General features: G+C 56.7%; 1 protein-coding gene across 1 annotated transcript in view; it reads left to right on the top strand.

Moving 5' to 3' along the window:
- Positions 1-20,270, top strand: part of NDST4 (N-deacetylase and N-sulfotransferase 4) — a 172,198-nt gene that overhangs the window by 92,384 nt on the left and 59,544 nt on the right. Inside the window, exons 4-5 of the mRNA XM_054716764.1 lie at positions 3,263-3,448; positions 6,332-6,460. Of these exons, the coding sequence (XP_054572739.1) occupies positions 3,263-3,448; positions 6,332-6,460 (315 nt within the window). The remainder of the gene's footprint in view (positions 1-3,262; positions 3,449-6,331; positions 6,461-20,270) is intronic.

Genomic DNA, 20,270 nt, shown 5'->3' with positions numbered 1-20,270 from the left:
GTGGGTCTGTGTAGAGCCGGCCGTAAGCTCTGGACAGAAGAGAAAGAAGGCTCCTAGCCAGCAGGCCTGTCGGTCACAGGAAATGAGGGACTGGGGAGTAACTTTTCATTGTGGGTTATCGTTTAGACGGGAAAAGCATGAACTCCTAATTACGTGGGGTGATTGATACCCGGCTGCCTCGGGTTGTCAGGGAGAAGAAGACCCTGTGAGCAGTATAACTTGAGCCCGAAATCAATAAAAACAATAAAGTCCCCTGGCTGCCCCTGCCTCCTCCCCGCCCAGCCGAGTGCTTCTCACCCTCTGGGCTCCCAGGAGAGCTCTGGATCCATCCACTGCCCGTGGACGTGGCTGCGAGGAGCCGGGTTTCCTGGGGACTCAGCTGCTGGGTATTTCAATCCTCTCTGTGATGGTGGTTCTCACCCCTTTGTTTCTGGGACGTACCTGCTCACTGAGTGTCCCCGGCCCCAAGTGTGGGCTCAGGCCCTCCAGGGACAGACAAGAGGGCCGGCTGTGAGGGAGGGCGGTCAGGGCCACGCGCTGCCGCTGCTGCTGCTCCTCGGCACAGGGCTGCTGCAAACCTCCGGTGAGCCACTGGGAAGGGTCCCAGCCTCCAACACCCTGCTTTGCCCTTTCCCATAGACCTCGGCCTCTGAGCAGCCTGTGCTCCGGGCCACCCCAGACAGCGCTCAGCCCCTCACCCCAGGAGTCCCTCCCGGGGAAGCGCACCTGCCTAACCCAGGGCAGCACCTGGCAGCTCCCCGATGCCACGCATCCCCTTTGTGACCATTCACTGGGCATCGCGGCCCCAGGGAGGTGTCAGGGACATAATGGCCGCCCCCACCCCTCACCCCATAGCTTCCACGGCTTTGTTACTGGACTTCCCACCTTGCCTCGTCCCGAAAACTCAGCTCTGGGAAAAGTGTGATTTTTCGGCTCCTGCCAGGAACAGAATTGTCCCCTGTGCCTAGCGAGAGACTGGGCTCATTTTATAGCATTGATTTCAAAACCCGTCTCTCTCCGGGGTCATTGATCGTAATAGATGTCAGGAAACAGTCTCCTCTGGGTGAGGAGAGGCGGGAGGCTGGGCAGTGAGGGTCATGGCGGGAAGGACGGGGCAGCAGGAGGGGAGGCCCATCCTAGGGGCTGAGTGTGGATGTGACCAGGCGCCACAGACCGAAGCTCATTGTGCCTCATCCGCCAGGTGCCAGGAACTAGGGGGGACCCGCCAGGCACTAGGAACTAGGGGGGACCCGCCAGGCACTAGGAACTAGGGGGATCCGCCAGGCACCAGGAACTAGGGGGGACCCGCCAGGCACCAGGAACTAGGGGGGATCCGCCAGGCACCAGGAACTAGGGGGGATCCGCCAGGCACCAGGAACTAGGGGGGACCCGCCAGGCACCAGGAACTAGGGGGGATCCGCCAGGCGCCAGGAACTAGGGGGGACCCGCTAGGCACTAGGAACTAGGGGGGACCCGCTAGGCACTAGGAACTAGGGGGGACCCGCCAGGTGCCAGGAACTAGGGGGGACCCGCTAGGCACTAGGAACTAGGGGGGACCCGCCAGGCGCCAGGAACTAGGGGGGACCCGCTAGGCACTAGGAACTAGGGGGGACCCGCTAGGCACTAGGAACTAGGGGGGACCCGCCAGGCACCAGGAACTAGGGGGGATCCGCCAGGCACCAGGAACTAGGGGGGACCCGCCAGGCACCAGGAACTAGGGGGGATCCGCCAGGCGCCAGGAACTAGGGGGGACCCGCTAGGCACTAGGAACTAGGGGGGGTCCGCCAGGCGCCAGGAACTAGGGGGGACCCGCTAGGCACTAGGAACTAGGGGGGGTCCGCCAGGCGCCAGGAACTAGGGGGGACCCGCTAGGCACTAGGAACTAGGGGGGATCCGCCAGGCGCCAGGAACTAGGGGGGACCCGCCAGGCGCCAGGAACTAGGGGTGTGACTGTGAAGTAGCGCCCGGGCTGCGCTGGCTTCGGCCGCTCCCAGCGGACGTGCGGGTTATTTATGGCCTCAGTGAGGAGTCTATCCACAGAGGTCTTTGTAGAGCAGAGGAGCCTTTAAAGGGAGAAATATAAAGACGCACAATTAGACAACTGCAGGTCTAAAGCAGGAACCTCGCGATATGAAACCATTCTTCGAGGATTTGTTCATATCCTCGTGTTACGTTTATACCTGTGACCTTCGGGGTCGGCTGTTTGCCCAAAGCGAGCATCCCCTGTGAAGGCTGTGTCCCCTGAAGACAAAGGGAGCTGGGGGCCAGCAGGGGACTTCGGCTTCCCTGTCCTGCCCTCTGTCCCTGACGTCACTGCACTGGCCTGCCTTGTCCCAGTGGGAGCCAGCCCTCCCCAGCAGGCACCGTTCTCCCCCGCCACCTGCCATCTGCATGCACAGCGGTTGCCCATGCAACCCCCCCCAACCTGCCATCTGCATGCACAGCGGCTGCCCATGCACCCCCCCGCAACCTGCCACTGGGTCCTTCTCGCCGAGGTGGGAGCAGGCACGCCCTGGTGCTCAGCCAGCATCCTGCCTGCACCTTCCATACAACCAATCTCGACCCCCAAGTCAGCGGGGAAAGCTCATCACTGCGTGGTTCATACTCACCTTCTGCTCGTCAGCATCACAGACACTCACTCACCACACTCATGCACACTCGTAGCCGCGTCACACTCACACACAACCTACACACACTCAGACACGCATGTACACACACCACAGACATACACACACATACACACACACTCATGCACAGTCAACATACTCACACACTGCACACACACACACACGCACACACACATACCTCACACATACACACACACTCATGCACAGTCAACATACACACTCACACATTGCACATACACACACACTCACACACACCACACATATGCACATACATACACACATGCACACTCACACACACTCACGCTCCCACGCATACACACCACCACACGCACACACCGTGCTCTGCAGTCTCTTGTATGGGGCACGGTGACACTTTTTCTCTGCACCCATCTGAGGAAGGGCCTGCTGATTCCTCTCCCCGCCCCCGCTCTCCGCCGTCAGAGCTCAGAATCAGCCTCCACACCCGCGGGCCCCGTGTGCACCGCCACCCCGTCCGAGCTCCGTCCTCCGCGAGCTGCTGACGGGCGTGGCTACGTGTGCTCTGCTGCTCCCCGGAGCGGAGACCGGACGTGCCCACCCGGAGGCATGGCACCTGCGCCGAGTGCCCACCACACGTGACGTCCCATCTCTTTCAGGAGCATGGGATTCCCGTCGACATGGGCTACGCGGTGGCCCCGCACCACTCGGGCGTCTACCCGGTGCACGGGCAGCTGTACGCGGCCTGGAAGCAGGTGTGGGGCGTGCAGGTGACCAGCACGGAGGAGTACCCGCACCTGAAGCCGGCGCGGCATCGCAGGGGCTTCGTCCACGACGGCATCATGGTGAGCGCCGGGGGAGGGCACCCCAACTCCCTCACACAGCATCCCAACTCCCTCATAGCACCCCAACTCCCTCACACAGCACCCCATCTCCCTCACACAGCACCCCAGCTCCCTCACACAGCACCCCAACTCCCTCACAGCACCCCATCTCCCTCACAGCACCCCATCTCCCTCACAGCACCCCATCTCCCTCACACAGCACCCCAACTCCCTCACACAGCACCTCAAATCCCTCACACAGCACCCCAGCTCCCTCACAGCACCCCATCTCCCTCACACAGCACCCCATCTCCCTCACACAGCACCCCAACTCCCTCACACAGCACCCCAAATCCCTCACACAGCACCCCAGCTCCCTCACAGCACCCCATCTTCCTCACACAGCACCCCAACTCCCTCACACAGCACCCCAACTCCCTCACACAGCACCCCAGCTCCCTCACAGCACCCCACTTCCCTCACACAGCACCCCAGCTCCTGCCGTGCGTGGCGGTGACAGGCCACAGGGGCTGCGCTGGCGGCACGCTGGCCCCTGAATGTGGGGTGGCCTTGGCAAGCGCAGGACAAGCTCTCGTCTGGGAATGGTTCCCATGGCGGCAAGTCCCCACAGAGTCAGGACTGAAGCTCTGCCCCAGACCCTGGCTCTAACTGGGAATTTCTGGGTCTGTTGGGTGGTGGTTTTACTGAGCATTTTCCAGGCAGAGGGGGGGTTCATAGGTCAAGAATGCCCCCCGCCCAAGTCAGGGCACCGTCAGCTGACAGCCCATCCACGCAGCACGGAGGCTGGAGTTCTCCCTCCGTCCACGTAGCTCCCGGCCTGGGGAGTTCTTAGGACACTTAATTCTCGTCTCTCCCTCCCTCCTTTATGACAAAATCGAAGGCATATGTTTTCTCTTCGGGCATATTAATTGAAAAAACAATCATAATCTGATGCGAGAATGATGTGTGATCCCTTTACATGAGGATAAAAGCAGTTGTGTTTTAGATGGAAACTCATGATTATTGATTAGAATGAAAACATAGTATTCTTTACTCTGAGATAGAATGGCCATCTTAAAATGCCCATCTCACTTCAGGCTGTAGCCACGTCCTCGGGGTCCGCTGCCTGGTCCCAGCAAACTGACCAGTGTTCTCCCTCCTGTAACTGTCCCACCCTCCCAGCCGGCCGGCTCTGGGATTCCCCTTAGGATTACCCACCTGCCCTGTCCCCTGTCTGGGTCATCACTACCGAAACCACAGGAGAAGCAAACCGCTCACTGTTGCTCCCCAGGAAGCATTCCTGGCTTATTGTCAATCGATACCGCACACCTGAGGCTCGATGGAGCTGTTGATGGTGAGATGGCAGGAGCGATGTTCATGGGACTAGGAGGTAGGAGGTATGGGGAGTGTCACTCTTGTCATTCAGACCAGAGTTAAGGGACCCGCTGCCCATGGGTTGCATGACCATGGGACAGATCCTATCTAATAAGAGCCTAATATGCAAATTGACCGAACCTCAAAACGATCAGTCGCTATGATGCGCACTGACCACCAGGGGGCAGATGCTCCATTCAGGAGCTGCCCCCCAGTGGTCAGTGCGCTCCCACAAGGGGAGCGCCGCTCAGCCAGAAGCCGGGCTCACAGCTGGTGAGTGCAGCGGCGGTGGCAGGAGCCTCTCCCACCTCCGCTGCAGGCAGGTGGTAAGGAGTGAGGGGGTCCCACCCAGACTGTGAAAGCCCCGGACTGCGAGAGGGATGTCTGACTGCTGGCTTAGGCAGGAGGGCACAGGCCAGGCTGAGGGACCCCCCACCCAGGGTACAAATCGTATGCACCGGGCCTCTAGTTATGAAATAAAAACATTTCTTTTAACCAATATTACATGCATCTGTTTACCTTGACTTTTCTTACAAGCTATTATGAAAATTAAGCAAAGAATAAATAAAATTACACCTACTCTGTACAACTGGATGCATCTTCCCATTAGATTATGAGTAGTTTATTATTCCGAATAAGTTATCAGAATAAAAGTACTTACTTGCCTTCTCTGTGGCATGTTCAGATTTACAACAGAATTAACCACAGAATATGCCCGAAGCAATCATCAGATCACGTGGCCACTCTGTGACTGACATTTCAATTCTGAGTACAGTGAGAACAGCACAAATCAAGGTGGGGGAGTGATGAGAACCCAATAGTCCCGGAGCCGAGAGCCATGTCCGACCATAACTCAGAGGCAAGGAGAGGATGCCCAATGCCCCGGAAGTGGAACCTGGGGGAACCCCCTCCTCTGAGTTAACTTACCCAAAGAAGGCCTGCATTTGGCCAATCCTTTCACCTAGTGAGCTCAGCGGGGACGGGGGAGATTTATAGGCCTGAGTGCAAAGGCTTTAGCACATCGATGCCACAAAGACGGACACGTGGGTCTCAGAGCAAATTCAGGCTGAAACACGGCTAGGGCCAGTGACACAAGGACGCTGTCCTACTTCAGACACCTCGTGAGGAGGCAGGGTCTTTGGAAAAGACAACGATGCTGGGAACAGAGGCAGCAGGAGAAGAGGAGCCCAAACAGGAGGTGGAGGGACTCACGGGGGAGCCACAGGCTGAGCCTCCGGGCTGCGCAGGCTGTGAGGAGGACACTGGACGGCACCATTCATGGGTCCCCGGGAGTCAGAGGTGACTCAGTGACACATAACACACACCGTTAGCTTTGAAGTGACAGCTCCCTTCATATTTACACAATCACGCACCCCAACTCACACTGCCTCTCCATGATGGTGGTTCATCATCAGCTCTCGATTCCTATAGATCTGGGCATCAGCTCCGGGGCAGCGCCGTGGGCACGCGGCATGCGGATGAGGCCCGTGCAGTGGCGCTGGTTAACGCCTGTCCCTGTTCCCCCCTCAGGTCCTCCCCCGGCAGACCTGCGGGCTGTTCACCCACACCATCTTCTACAAGGAGTACCCCGGGGGACCCCAGGAGCTGGACAAGAGCATCCGGGGAGGCGAGCTCTTCCTCACGGTCCTGCTAAACCCAGTATGTGTCCCCTTACGCTCCTCGTGGTAACACCGGGATTCGTGAATGTGCGTCTCATTTTGTGTCTAGTCTCAGCCCTTCCTCAGCGATCATCGGGTGAGGCCAGCCTGGCCAGAGAGAATCAGACCACACGTCCGAGTTTGCACGTCCCTGGTTGTCTTAGATCCAGGCAAGCTCAGATTTGTTTCAAAGGCAGTGTTGGCCTGAGCTGGTTCAGCCTGCGGACTGAAGGGTCCTGGGTTCAATTCCCAGTCAGGGGGCGTGCAGGAGGCAGCCGATCAATGATTCTCTCATCATTGATGTTTCTATCTCCCTCTCTGAAATCAATACAAATACGGTTTTTTTTAAAATACAATAAATAAAAGACAGCGATGACCAGAGCCGCCCAGTTTCCTGCAGCCCCTCCGGGGGCTCCTGGCTGAGCTGCAGGGGAGACACATGAGCACGCTCTCCGGCCAGGAAGGTCCTCACCTGTCGCCAGGCGCTTAGGAAGCTGAGTTTGCTCTGGCTCTGGCCTCAGGGCACCCCGCTTCCTTCCTGCCCTGGAAATGCTCTCCATGCAAACCGCCTGCACACGTGGCCGGGTGCTGTCCTGTGAATGAGGGTCCTGAAGGCCTCTTTAAAAAGCTCCACCGATTTCATTTGGAATCAAAGATAGAAAACGTGGCCCCGATTTGTCTTTCGTTGTCTCCCTCCAGCTTTCCGCATGTGGCGACTTCACCTCCTGCTGTAGGGAAGGCACAGCAGGGGGGGATTCGCTGCCTTAGGGTAATGTGGGGTTATTTCAGATCTGCCTTTTCTCAGATTCTCCATGCCTGAGGCTGAGGGCAAGCTGCGCGCTTTGGCTCCCGGCGCTCACAGGTGTGCCGGCCGGCCGGGCCTCTGCGCACCCTGAGATGCCGGTGCGCCCGCTCAGGGAAACGCCGCCGCATGCCGAAGCCCACCCAGCTCAGCGTCCAAGGCAGCGCAGGGCCCGCTTACAGGGAGCACACAGATAAATGGTTACAGTGGGTGTTTTCAGGTCCTCAGCAATGAAACAAACGCCCGCAGGTGGAGAGATGAGGCCTGCAGAGTGGGCTGGAGGGTGGGAGGGCAGGGACATGGGTGGGAATGCTTTGTCTGGGTCAGTCCTCAGAAGCCTCCCCCTCAGAAGGCACAGCTATTGAAAGCAAAGCCTGACCCCTGAGAGCCTGGCTTAGAGCAGAGCACTCCTCCCACAGGGGCGGGGCTTGGCAGCAGGAGGGGCAGGACAGGGGGCGGGGCAGGACAGGGGGCGGGGCTTGGACAGGGGTAGGGCTGGGCCACAGGGGCAGGACAGGGGGCGGGGCTTGGACAGGGGTAGGGCTGGGCCACAGGGGCAGGACAGGGGGCGGGGCAGGACAGGGGTAGGGCTGGGCCACAGGGGCAGGACAGGGGGCGGGGCAGGACAGGGGTAGGGCTGGGCCACAGGGGCAGGACAGGGGGCGGGGCAGGACAGGGGCGGGGCTTGGACAGGGGTAGGGCTGGGCCACAGGGGCAGGATAGGGGGCGGGGCATTGCCAGGAGGCTCCCTGTGTCTGCTTATCCTTGTGAGTTGATGGTGAAATCAAAGTAGGGTGCATGGGCCTAGTCAGAGCGTTGGCCAGCGGACTGAAGGGTCCCGGGTTCGATTCCGGCCAAGGGCACATACCTTGGTTGCAGTTTCCTCATCACAGGCCCTGGTCAGGGTGCATGCAGGAGGCAACCAATCGATGTGTCTCTCTCACATCAGTGTTTCTCTCTGTCTCTCCCTCTCTCTCCCTCTCTAAAAATCAATGGAAAAATATCCTCGGGTGAGGATTACCAAAATAAAAATTAAATTTAAAAAATAGCCAAATTTTAAAAGTAGGATGCATGAGTGAGGAACAGAGACCCGCTAGCCCAGCAGGAGCATCGCTGGGGAGGGCCCGCGTGTGGCTGACAGGACGCCCTCAGCACCAAGTGAAGCCAGGCTGAGGCTGACTTCAGGGGGGTCCACGGAGATATGGGACCAACAGATGAGGAGGCTCAAGCCCTGAGCGGCGGCGGCCACAGCGGTTAGGGAGGTGCGACTACAGCACCTGCTGGTGTGACATCAGCACGGCCCGTCCAGCCCGGCGTGGGCAGGTTACCCCAGCACAGGTCAGCGCTTCCCAGGGAAGCAGGGGCCAGGGTGGGCAGAGGGTTCAAGAGCATGTTCCTGTGCTGATGGAGGCAGATGAGTCCCAGGATCTGCAGGCAGGAGCGGGGACTGCGGGTGATGGGGGAGGTGCCGTCCGAGGGCCGGCAGGCGGGAGACCCAGGGCAGCCCATGTTTCAGGTCACGTTCGAAGGCAGGAAAAGCCCGATGTCCCAGCCAAAGCCGTGAGACAGGAGAGGCCCCCCCACGGGAGTGGGTGATGTGCTCTGCTCAGTTGATCGATTCAGTTGTTCATATGGAGTCAAAGCAGCCTCACAGACACACACGTGTGAGGTTTGAGCAAATACCTGGGTGCCCTGTGGCCCAGTCACATTGACTCAAAAAATTAACCCCACCTGATCAGGAACCTCGTGCGAGTGAAATAAAAGGTACAGGAAGTGAAGAATGCAGAAATGATCACGGAAACCTAGAGCTTTGGTCTGGGGCCAGGTATGACTTGAACCCCCAGGTGACGGCTGGACTGACTGCTGTTCCACGCGGGATGGTTCCAGCAAGGCTGCAGGGGAGGGGAGGGGAGGGGAGGGGAGGGGAGGGGAGGGGGAGAAGGAGGAAGAGGAACAGGAACAGGAACAGTCACAGGACTGGGCCTTCACCTCTGGGTTGCTTACCGCTTTGTCAGAGTGAACAGCAGCTCCTTCGTGTCCCTCCAGACGACACTGAGGGAGACCCCTGTGCCCATGGGTGAGGGTGTGCTATCCACATCAGTTAGGTAATATGCAAACCCTCACGCGTGTTTGTATGCTGCCGGTGGTTTCTTCTAGTGTTTTATGGTTTCCTGTCTTATGTTTAAGCCCCTTACCCATGTCTCCAGCTTATCCTTGTGTACGGTGCACGCTGGTGGTCTAGTTTCATCGTTTTGCCTGTGCCTGCCCAATTCCTGGCACCATTTCCCGAAGAGACTGTCTTGACTCCATTGGACACAGACAATGGGGTGGTGAAGGCCTGGGGTGGGGCTAGGGGCTAGAAGAAGTCAGTAAGGGGAAAGGGACATATGTAATACTTTCAACAATAAAGGTTCTTTATAAAGAGCATTTGTGTTCTAACAGAGCCAGCTCCCAGAGCAGAGGCCTGGATGCATTAGGGGGGGTGCGCGTCGGCGTTTCGGGGGGACGTGTGTTTGCAGCGGGAGGCATTCGAGGTCCATGAAATTACCCAGACAGATGAGCACTTCCTCCACCCACTGCCCGGACCGACTCGCGCGTGGGAAAGTGAGGTCTGGGGCCTTGTGCGTAGGATGCGTGATACTCGTGTTGGTGCAGACTCCGAGGACTAGAGACCATTCGAACGTCATTTCTTCCTTTCATTGGTGGTCCACGTTTCCATGCCCTAGAAGCACGGTAGGACTCTGAGTGCGGATCTCTGCGCGATGTTCTCTGTGGATTCCTGGTCCGCTCTACATGTCTGTCCCTAAGGCTGGGCTTACGTGCGGATGAATGAATGAAGGAGGCGGGACAGTACTGTTAACATCCAGTGTCGCCGGGCACATTGCAATGATGGGCCAAAGCCCGCGAGATAGAAGGTAGCAGGGAATGATGGAAAGGCCCCCAAGTTGCTTTCTTAGAAAACAGGGGTATCCTTTCAGCTTTCCATAGGGATGCGCGTCATGCAAGCACAGGGGAGCTCAGCCAGGGAATAGGGCGGGCTCATCGCGATGCGCATGCCTGGCGAGCTGAAGTTGTCCAGACCAGCGGTCACCAGCTGGTGGCCCGTGAGGTCCGAACGGTTGGCGACCGCGGGTCCAGAGAACTGAAGAGTGTCTGTGATGTCGCTTTTAGCGTCTCCTCGGATGCGAAGGTTCTGTGATTCTATTCCGATCCAGTGAGCCCTGGTACATACATCCTTTCATTGTAAAACGTACAAAATGCAAAGTGGCTTCAATTTTATTTTTCTTTCCTTTTTTATTTTGTTAATCCTCACCGAGGATATTTTTCCATTGCTTTTTAGAGAGCGTGAAAGAGAGGGACAGACAGAGAGGAATATCAGTGAGAGAGACACATCGGTTGTTTGCCTCCTGCCCAAGTCCCGACCAGGGCCCGGGCCAGGGAGGAGCCTGTGACTGAGGTACGTGCCCTTGACCGGAATCGAATCCGGGCCCCTTGGGTCTGCAGGCTGACGCTCTATCCACTGAGCCAAACCGGCCAGGGCCAAAGTGGTTTCAATTTTAACTACTGCAGACCAACAGTACACATTTGGTTTTTCTCTGTAAGGTCGTGGGAGAGGGTGCAGTTAGCATGTAGACAATGGAAGGATGGGATGAGCAAGCAGGAGACAGGCAGGGGTGCGGCCCCCAGGGGAGGGCGGCGCCATCCCCGCGTGGGTGTGCTGGCCGCGCTGCGGCCTCCAGGCTGCACCGGCCATGTGAGTCTCGGTACTTTCCGGAGGCATTGGAAGGCACAGACCCTCTGAGGCCAATAAGAGCTGGGGAAGTCTGTGGGGGGGTGTCCCTCTCCAGGGGGCGTTACAGCAGAAGCAACAACCACGCGGTTCTTTCCCGTGGCCCGGAGCTCGCCGCCCCAGAAGGGACTGGACTCTGTAACCTTGAAAAGTCCCGCGGGCAGGCGCGTCTCTGGGCTGCGATGTCCCGAGGCCTCAGGGGCCCGCGCCGCCATCCCCAGCTCGCCCTCCAGCTCCCAAGGCTGGGTTCAAGCTAGTGGGCGTCGCCCCTAAACCAGACCTGCACGCTTTCTGTGCCCAAAAGTATGGGATGCGTTTGTGTGTTGACTGCCCTACTGCCTCTCGCGTGCTGAGCGGCCCTTCTTTCCCAACAGCCCCTGAGGGGGCCGAGCACACGGGGGCACTGTCCTGGGCACGGAGAGCCGCGACGCGGCAGCCTGCCAGGAGGGGCTGCTTGAGTTCCTCGGTGCCAACTCGCTTCGCCCAAACGCATCAGGCGAGTGAGAATTCACTGCGCGGAGGGCCACCGAGTGGCATTTCCAGGACAGGCAGGCAGCTGCCTTCACATGCAGACGCTCCTGCTCTTCCCGGGTGCCGGCCCGGCCTCCGCACACGCTGGCATCTCCCTGCCGCTCCGCACTGTCAAATGCGAGCGTGTGTTTCCCTGGTGCCACCCCTCCCGGATTTTCAATACAAGCTTTGTTCCGACAGGAAGAAACATAATTTAATCACGGGTGAGCTGAGGCGGCTTATGCCAGGTAAGCCGCATCGCTCCAGCCCAGACACTTCCCTGTGAAATACGCAGCGCCGCCCGGGAAGGAGGCGGAGGCTCACTGCGGCTGGAAGGCAGGAGATGAATGCGCCCTCCCTGGTGTAATTTGCCTCCCGCCTCATTTTATTTTCCTGCTGCACAAGAACAATGTGAAATAGAATTTTCCAAGTTTTCTTAATGAACATGTTTAAAGAGGCTCAGACTCTAGAATTCTCTCCAATGGCGATGCTGGAGCAGAAAACCTACAACGTGTTCCCGAGAGCAAAGTGGTGCCCACACTCCCCATCGCTTGCCTGTGTGGAGGCCAATTGCAAATTCTGGTGAACTTGAAGCTGACCCTGGAGCACAGTGGGGTGGCAGTGACATACTTCTCCACGGGCTGCCGCTGGGCTGCACACATCTGGGATATACACACCCGGCTGCACACACCTGGCTGCACACACCCGGCTGCACACATCTGGCTGCACACATCTGGGACATACACACCCAGCTGCACACACCTGGCTGCACATACCTGGGACATATACACCTAGATGCACACACCTGGCTGCACACACCCGGCTGCACACACCTGGCTGCACACACCCAGGAGGCACAACTAGCTCCCCGCTCAGTGTCTGTCCATCTGGGAGCTCCGGAGTCCGGCGGCAGGTGCAGGCCGGGTGGGTCAGTGCGGGCTCCGCAGGCAGACTAGAGAGAAGGCAGCTGTGGGAGCACATCGCCGTGAACGTCCCTGGGCCACACTAAGTTCCTTTCATGGTGAAAATGCAGGACCAGCTCTGGGGATAATTCTCAGAACACACCTTCCGCGCAGCCCAGCCACATCACGGCAAGGAGCCTCGGTCTGAGAGCAGGGGGGAGGGGCGAGTGATGCGGCAGGGAGGGACTCGGTGCTCTGGCGGTTTCGGTTTTGATTTTCTGTCAATGCTGTGCCTTACAGAAAACCGTAGCCATTGGACAACACGTAGAACAAAGCAATTACATATTTTACCAAAATATGCTTCTTTATTCAGGAATGCAGAGTGGGGTTTACAGTTGTGAGTGCATGAAAGGCTATCTTTGTATTGTTGTTGTTTTTTTTCCATATGAACATCTGTAAACCTACCTTTGCCCCACCCCGTGTATGACCTCTAGCTCAGTCACAGGAGATGTGTATACGTGTCCCCACGGTGTTTATTATTAAAATTAAATTCAGGTCCAGCCGCTCTCCCAGCGCGAGCTCCGGGCCCGGCCAGGGTCATGAGGCAGTTAGCCTATGGGAGCTGGGGCTCAGCGCGGAGAGCCGCCTCCCGCGGGGCGAGCAGGGCCCTGCCCTGGGTGGAGACAGTGGGAAAGCCTATTTCCATTTCCAGGAAGGCCGCACGCACCCCTTCTTCTTCCTGGACCTGCTGTGTAAACTTGTCTCGGCGATTCGCAGGCCTCGCCTCCACAGAAGCACACGGGGCACCGGTCTTGACTCAGTCCAGCCGGGCCTGCACCCTCTGGGGTCCGGGCCCTGGCCCCTGTGAGGAGCATCCTTCCTGTTCACTCTGAAAGGCGGGCCAGCAGCTCCAGGGGTGGGGGTGGGAAGCCCTGCTCCTCCCAGCCGGGGCGCAGGTTCCGTGGGATGCCCCCTCGGGTCCCTGGCAATGAGGACATGGCGAGGAAAGGGCGCCAGGCCTCAGAGCGGGACGTGCTTGTCTGCAAACCCGCACTGTCCTCCTGTCCGACGGGAGGAAGGAGCCTCCTGTCAGACAGACGTGCGGACGCCCTCCTCAGGCCCGCTCACCCAGGCGCTGCAGGAGGACCACCTGCCCCCTACGCCCCCAAACCGAGAACGAGAACAGGCCGTGAAATTACACTGCTTTTCCACCTCATTGCCCTAGACAAGTAAGTGAGGCAGCAGCACTGCACATGGGAGTCTGTTTCCTGGGGCGCGACGCGTCATTTCTCTTCCCGGAGCGCGTGGGGGCGGGCGCGGCTCTGCAGCCGGAAGGAGCCTCCTGTTTGTGTACACATTGGGCACTAGGTAAGGCTTTTTGCTGTTTTGAGTGATGGGATGGGATGTGATGTACAAATGTTAGGGCACGGTGCTCTGGGCACTGGGGGTCGTTTGGAAGTGAAATCGTGAATTCGTGGCAATGAGAACAAACCCTCTGTTGGCGTGACCTGGACAGTGGGTGGGGAGCAGCAAGGCAGAGGCTGAGGTCACGAGGTGGGAAAGGAAAGTGTGCTTTGTCTGTGAGTCCCGCCCCCAGAGTAAAATCCCCGATTGCATTCTCCCTTCTCCAAACTCGGCAGCATCTGAGCACCCCCATGCGCCGCCCTGCTTCCTGTCCCAGGGCCACGTTTCGTTCTTTCTGCGGTGCCGTCACGGGGAAGGCTGTTTGGGTCACTTCACTCGGTCCCACTTGGTGTTTACTGCTTCTCTTTCCCTGCCACTCCTCCGAGTCAGATATTTCAAAAATAAAAATGTGAACTCTCTTCTTTTCTTAATATATTTTTATTGATTTCAGAGAGGAAAGGAGAGGGAGAGAGAGAAACATCAATGAGGAGAGAGAATCGTTGATCGGCTGCCTCCTGCGTGCCCCACACTGGGAATTGAGCCCGCAGCCCAGAAATGTGCCCTCCTGGTTCAAAGGTCAACACTCAACCACTGAGCCACACCAGACAGGCTGAACTTTTTTCTAAAACATGTTGATAGATTTGTATTTTTGTATTTCAGGAAATGAAATTACTTGTCTCTTTTTTCCTGAGTGGCTTGTGTACTGCTATGATAAGAAGTAATCATATAAATGCTAAGTGGCTGGCATTCATTGAGGAATTGTTTTTAATCCTCACCTGAGGATGTTTTTATTGGTTTTAGAGAGAGGAAGGGAGAGGGGAAACAGAGAGAAACAGCAACGTGAGAGAGAAACATCGGTTGGTTGCCTCCGATATTCACCCAGACCAGGGATTGAACCCACTACCCAGGCTGTGCCCTGACCAGGACCTGAATCCACAGCCTTTGGGTGCACAGGACGACGCCCCAGCCAGCGGAGCCACACTGCCCAGCGCGTGCGGAGGAGTTTGCTTGTTTTGAAGCCTCATCATTTCCACCCACACAGTGTCCTCAGGAGCTGTCACAGGCCTGCCACTGAACTTAGCTTGTGTGGATGTTTATTTATTACATTTTTTCTGAGATTCATCTAATCTGGTTTTTTGTTGTTGTTGTTAATCTTCACCCAAGGATAAATTTTTCCATTGATATTCTTTAGAGATAGAGTGAAAGGGAGGGAGGAAGGAGAGAGAGAGAGATAGGAAAGAGGAACATTGATGTGAGAGAGACACATCGATTGGTTGTCTCCTACACACTCTGTGACTGGGCCAGGATCGAACCTGCAATCCAGGTACGTGCCCTTGACTTTGAATGGACCCCGTGACCTTTCAGTGCACTGGCTGACACTCTAACCATTGAGCTATGCCAGCCAGGCCCTCTAATCTTAAGTGTAAAAATAATTGGTAAAAAGAATTGTGCCCTAGCTGATTTGGCTCAGTGGATAGAGCGTTGGCCTGCAGACTCAAGGGTCCCAGGTCCAATTCTGGACAAGGGCACATGCCCGGATTGCAGGCTCAGTCCCCAATAGAGGGCATGCAGGAGGAAGCCAGTTAATGATTTCCTCTCATCACTGATGTTTCTACCTCTTCCTCTCCCTTCCTCTCTGAAATCAATTTATATATATAAAAGTCTAATATGTAAAGTGTTCCATTGGGAGTTCAACCGGGAGACTGGGAGTTCGATTGCTCGCTCTGATGTGCACTGACCACTAGGGGGCAGCACGGAATGAAGGAAGGCCCCAGCCAGCAGCTGGGGGTGGAAGGCCCTCCTCGCTGGCCAGGCCTAGGGACCCTACCTGTGCACGAATTTCATGCATTGGGCCTCTAATAAAAAAATATTTTTAAAAATAAAAAAAAGAATTGGAATCTGGTGCTTAATGTGTGATGAACTGTTATATGCCATCTACTGCTTAGAGTGCAGTGCTCACTCCTGCTTGTATCTCAATCCTTTTATTTCTTCATGGGTTTTGTTTTTCATCAGGGAGCTCTTGATGTGGGCGTGGCTGAGCCAGAAGCAGGGGACACTGTCCAGGGGGCCTGAGTCACAGTGGGGGTCACAGACAAATGGGGCAGTGGGGGCTGAGGGAGGGGGTGGGAGTTGGTGGAGGGGAGGCCTGGCCGGAGGAGAGGTGCCCGGACACCCAGGGCACGTGGCCCGGCAGGCCTGGGTGCTGGGAGAGCCTGGCTTTTGCAGAGTCCAGGTGAAGAGGAAGCTGTGGGAGCAGGTGGGGAGGCTCAGGGCGTGTCCGCAGGGGGGCTGACAGCTGTCACCCTGCCTTCGCAGGAAGGAGTCCAAGCAGGTGCGCAAATCCATCTTGCCATTCTTGTCCTTCCCGCTGACACCTCAGGATCCGCTCTGTGGCTCGGCTCTCACCACGCCCCTCCTTTCCCACAGTCCGTCCTTCCTGACGCCCCTCCTCTCCCTGCGGTCCCTGGCTGTCACCTCCACCTCTTCCACCTTCTCCCAGGCCTGGGCCCACAGGTTGTTCCTCTCCCCCCAGCACTGTCCCGGGGCATCTTTGATTTGGGGGAGCAGATCTAGCTCGCCTCGGCTGCCTGGGTAGCTCAGCAGGTCCTCGCTGAGGATGTGAAAAGTCTGGCTTCAGGGCAACCTGTGCCCTACCTGCTGTGTCCTGTGAGTCATCAGACTGTGGGTAGGAGCCCAGGGTAGAAGAAGGTGGGAGCGGGAAGGGGAAGAGGGAGGGGTCAGAGGGGAGGCAGGAGGAGGGAACAGTTATCCAGGAACCAGACTCCGGAATCACCCCTCCCCTCAGGGTTCCTGCCTGAGCCCAGGCTGGAGGGAAGGCAGACCTTCCCCGTGTCAGGACCCGCCTGTGAGGGGAAGAGCATGAGGTGAGAAAGCGTAACTGGGACATAACTCCCATTTGGAAGAGAAGAATCCTACGTTGTTTCCAGTATTTGAGGCGAGTCCGCGGCCCCTGCACGCGGGCGTGAGCTTGGGTTTGCTGGACGATTCCTCCCTCCCGAACAGGAGCCTCGCGGGAGAGACACGGTCCCCTTTCAGGTTTCCTCCCGCGCATCATGTGTCTGCTTCTGGGAATGTTCTCTCGGCTGGGCCCGAGTTCTGCTTTCTGAGCTATTTTTAACTGACAACATCTCCATCATTTAACGTTGTCTGTTCCGGGAAGCAAACGGAGTCGTTGAGTGGGGGCTGCTGTTTAAATGGGCTCGTGTTGTCGCACAAAGTGCCAGTTGTTGTTGGCAAGGTCTGTTTCTGCTATGGGTGCTGCTGGTTTTCACGCTTTTATTTGTATTTTTTATGAACAGAGAGGTTTGCTGGGCACAGAGGTCTGCATGTCCTTAATGCCTAAAGGTCAGCACGGCTGCTGTGTGCGTTTTGCTGAATGAATGGAATTAGAGCAATCTCCGTGTTCAGGACATAAAAATCAATGGCACGGCCGGCAGTGTGGCTCAGTGGTTGAGCGTCGACCTAGGAACCAGGAGGTCATGGTTCCATCCCTGGTCAGGGCACAAGCCCGGGTTGTGGGCTCGATCCCCAGTGTGGGGCGTGCAGGAGGCAGCCAGTCAGTGATTCTCTCTCATTATTGATCTTTCTCTCTCTCTCTCTCTCTCCCTCTCCCTTCCTCTCTGAAGTCAATAAAAATATTGTTAAAAATAATCATCATAGACTTTGAATAACAACCAATGAAGATTTTTAAATGAACTTTTAGAAAAACACATAGACCTTATACTACTCCATGTAGTGTCTTTAATAAAGTGTTTTCTGCTTCAAAGAAAAACAGAAACCCATTCCCAAGAGGCTCTCCCATCCAAGAAAAGCCACTTTCCACCTGTTCTTCCAGCTGTGACAAGGGGCGACAATTCTTTGCACATTTTCACTGGTAACAGATAGATGTTTACAGAGGAGGAATTAATTTACTGTCTAGTATGTTTATGCTTCTAATTAGAGGTATTCACCTCATTGCATCCGACCTGCTGTCTGTGGGGAGAAGACAGAACCGTGAGAAATAAAACCAAATCCACATGCACGCGGGTCACTGGCCCCTGGGGTGGACGCCGGGTTCTGAGGCTTTGTCCTGGGGCGTCTCCCTGTTTCTCCAGGTGCACGGACAGCTGCTGGGGATCCAGGCAGGTGCAATGAGAGCTGTGTTCCAGCCACGGGTCCCCAGCGAGACCTCCCCCTGCAGCCACGGGTCCCCAGCGAGACCTCCCCCTGCGGCCACGGGTCCCCAGCGAGACCTCCCCCTGTGGCCACTGGTCCCCAGCGAGACCTCCCCCTGCGGCCACGGGTCCCCAGCGAGACCTCCCCCTGCAGCCACGGGTCCCCAGCGAGACCTCCCCCTGCGGCCACGGGTCCCCAGCGAGACCTCCCCCTGTGGCCACTGGTCCCCAGCGAGACCTTCCCCTGCCCATCCTCACCACAGCTGTTTCTACACCCAGTTGTGTGCGTGTTACCGTGGACTTGCTCAGACACGGCTCCTGGGTCTCACCACTTGTTGGGTCCACCAGATGGTAGAGCCATCTCTTTGAAGATCTTGGGAGAAATTCCTGAAAAAAATCTAGTGTCAGAAACAGGTCTGCCTGCCCTAAGCAGCGGCAGTGACCCTCGTCCATAGGTCCTGCACCACTGACCGGCTCCCCTTCATCTGCGCGCAGAGCCAAGTCCATGCCCGCTGGCCTCAGCTGGCTCACCAACATGCTTTACTCGCCTGTCCCGGCACTAGACACTGCGCAGGGCCTGCCCCCTCCCCCTTCAGTGCAAGTTACAGTGCTTCCCACCTCTCCTGAGTCCCTCTCTGGGACGAGGTAAATCATAGCACCCGGGACTTGGTTCCGATGATGAAAGGGAGCAGGGGGTTAGCAATGACTTTAGTACAGTTTTTTAAGTATGAGAACAAGTCCTTCCTTATTGTAATGAATTTGATGATGAAAAGGGGTCAGGAGACCACGGGACGGTGATTCAAAATCTTCATTAACTAGCATATTAGGGTAAACAATGTTGAGGTTGCAAAGGGGAAAGATGTCCATTACCGACCATCTATATATATAAAAGCCTCAGCGACTGTTATGACGAAACAACCGGAATGGCCAGAACGTCCAGTCGACCAATCGCTATGATGACCACCAGGGGAGACGCTCAATGCAGGAGCTGCCCCTTGGTGGTCAGTGCACTCCTACAGGGGGAGTGCCGCTCAGCCAGAAGCCGGGCTCATGGCTGTGAGTCCAACTGCAGTGGTGGGAGCCTCTCCTGCCTCCATGGCAGCACTACCGAGCGGGGAGCAGCAGCAGCAGGCGCAGCAGCCCGGGGTGAGCGTGAGCAGTGTAGCACCCAGCCCCGGTTCGGTTCGGGCTCCTCCCTGGCCACCTGCCACTTGGCACACTGCCACATCCCCCAAGGGGTCCCGGATTTCGAGTGACTATGTCATAGCTTATAAAGTGCTACATCCCACACACAGTTAAACAAGGAAGGTGGCTTCTGCAGTATTTGAAAAAGAGATCTGTGGCTGCTTAATCCTAATTCATCAGACGAATCTCCAAACTGTCCACATCCTGCTTATTCTACATGGGGATGAGCATGCATTCCTATATGTTGGGAACAGTCTCTTAGATTTAAAATTAAAACCTGGCAAGACTACTCTAATACTGAAAAAAACAGGATGATGTAGCGATGACATGCATGGACTATGGTTTGCACATTTGTGGTCAGCCCTGATTCTGACACTTATAGCTGTGTGACAAAGCCAATTACTTACCTTCTCTCTGCTTCAGTTTTTCCACCCGTAAGATGGGGAAATGGTACTACTGCCTCAGAAGGATCGTGTTATGTACTACTTTTTATAATCAGGGCAAAAAAATGCAGCTGCCCACACAACAGCAAGATGCCTTTCACCTGCATGAAAAGTATGGTCACTGGTGCAGGCAGCGTCCCGGATTGCGAGAGGGATGTCCGGGTGCCGGTTTGGATCGGGCCTAAACCAGCAGTCAGACATCCCCCAGGGGGTTCCTGGATTGTTCAGGCTGAGCTGATGGACCTTCCCCCGTGCACGAATTTTGTGCACCAGGCCTCTAGTATTTTATAAATGTTTCCGATTTCCTGTGAAAGAGGAATGGGTGCTCAATCATTCCCTCTCTGGCACCACTGTTCATTCACCCCACACATTTTTACTGTGCAGCGTTGCCATGCTGGGATGCATTCCAGGGGAATCAGAAATGCCACCCAGCACGTGGATGTGGGGCTATCCCGTGGGATACTGGGAGACAGCATGGCATGCGGAGAGCGACGTGGGAGGGGGGGTGTGGTAGCGCCCTTGATGGACGCTGATGGTCACTGACGTGGACCCCGAGGGAAGAGGGCGCTGGTGGAGAGGCCCTGGTAGAGCTCGTTGAGC

This window comes from Eptesicus fuscus, chromosome 6 (genome assembly GCF_027574615.1).
Source record: "Eptesicus fuscus isolate TK198812 chromosome 6, DD_ASM_mEF_20220401, whole genome shotgun sequence".
NCBI lineage: Eukaryota > Metazoa > Chordata > Mammalia > Chiroptera > Vespertilionidae > Eptesicus > Eptesicus fuscus.
The sequence above is the reverse complement of the archived record's forward strand: the minus strand, read 5'-3'. Positions and strand labels throughout refer to the sequence as shown.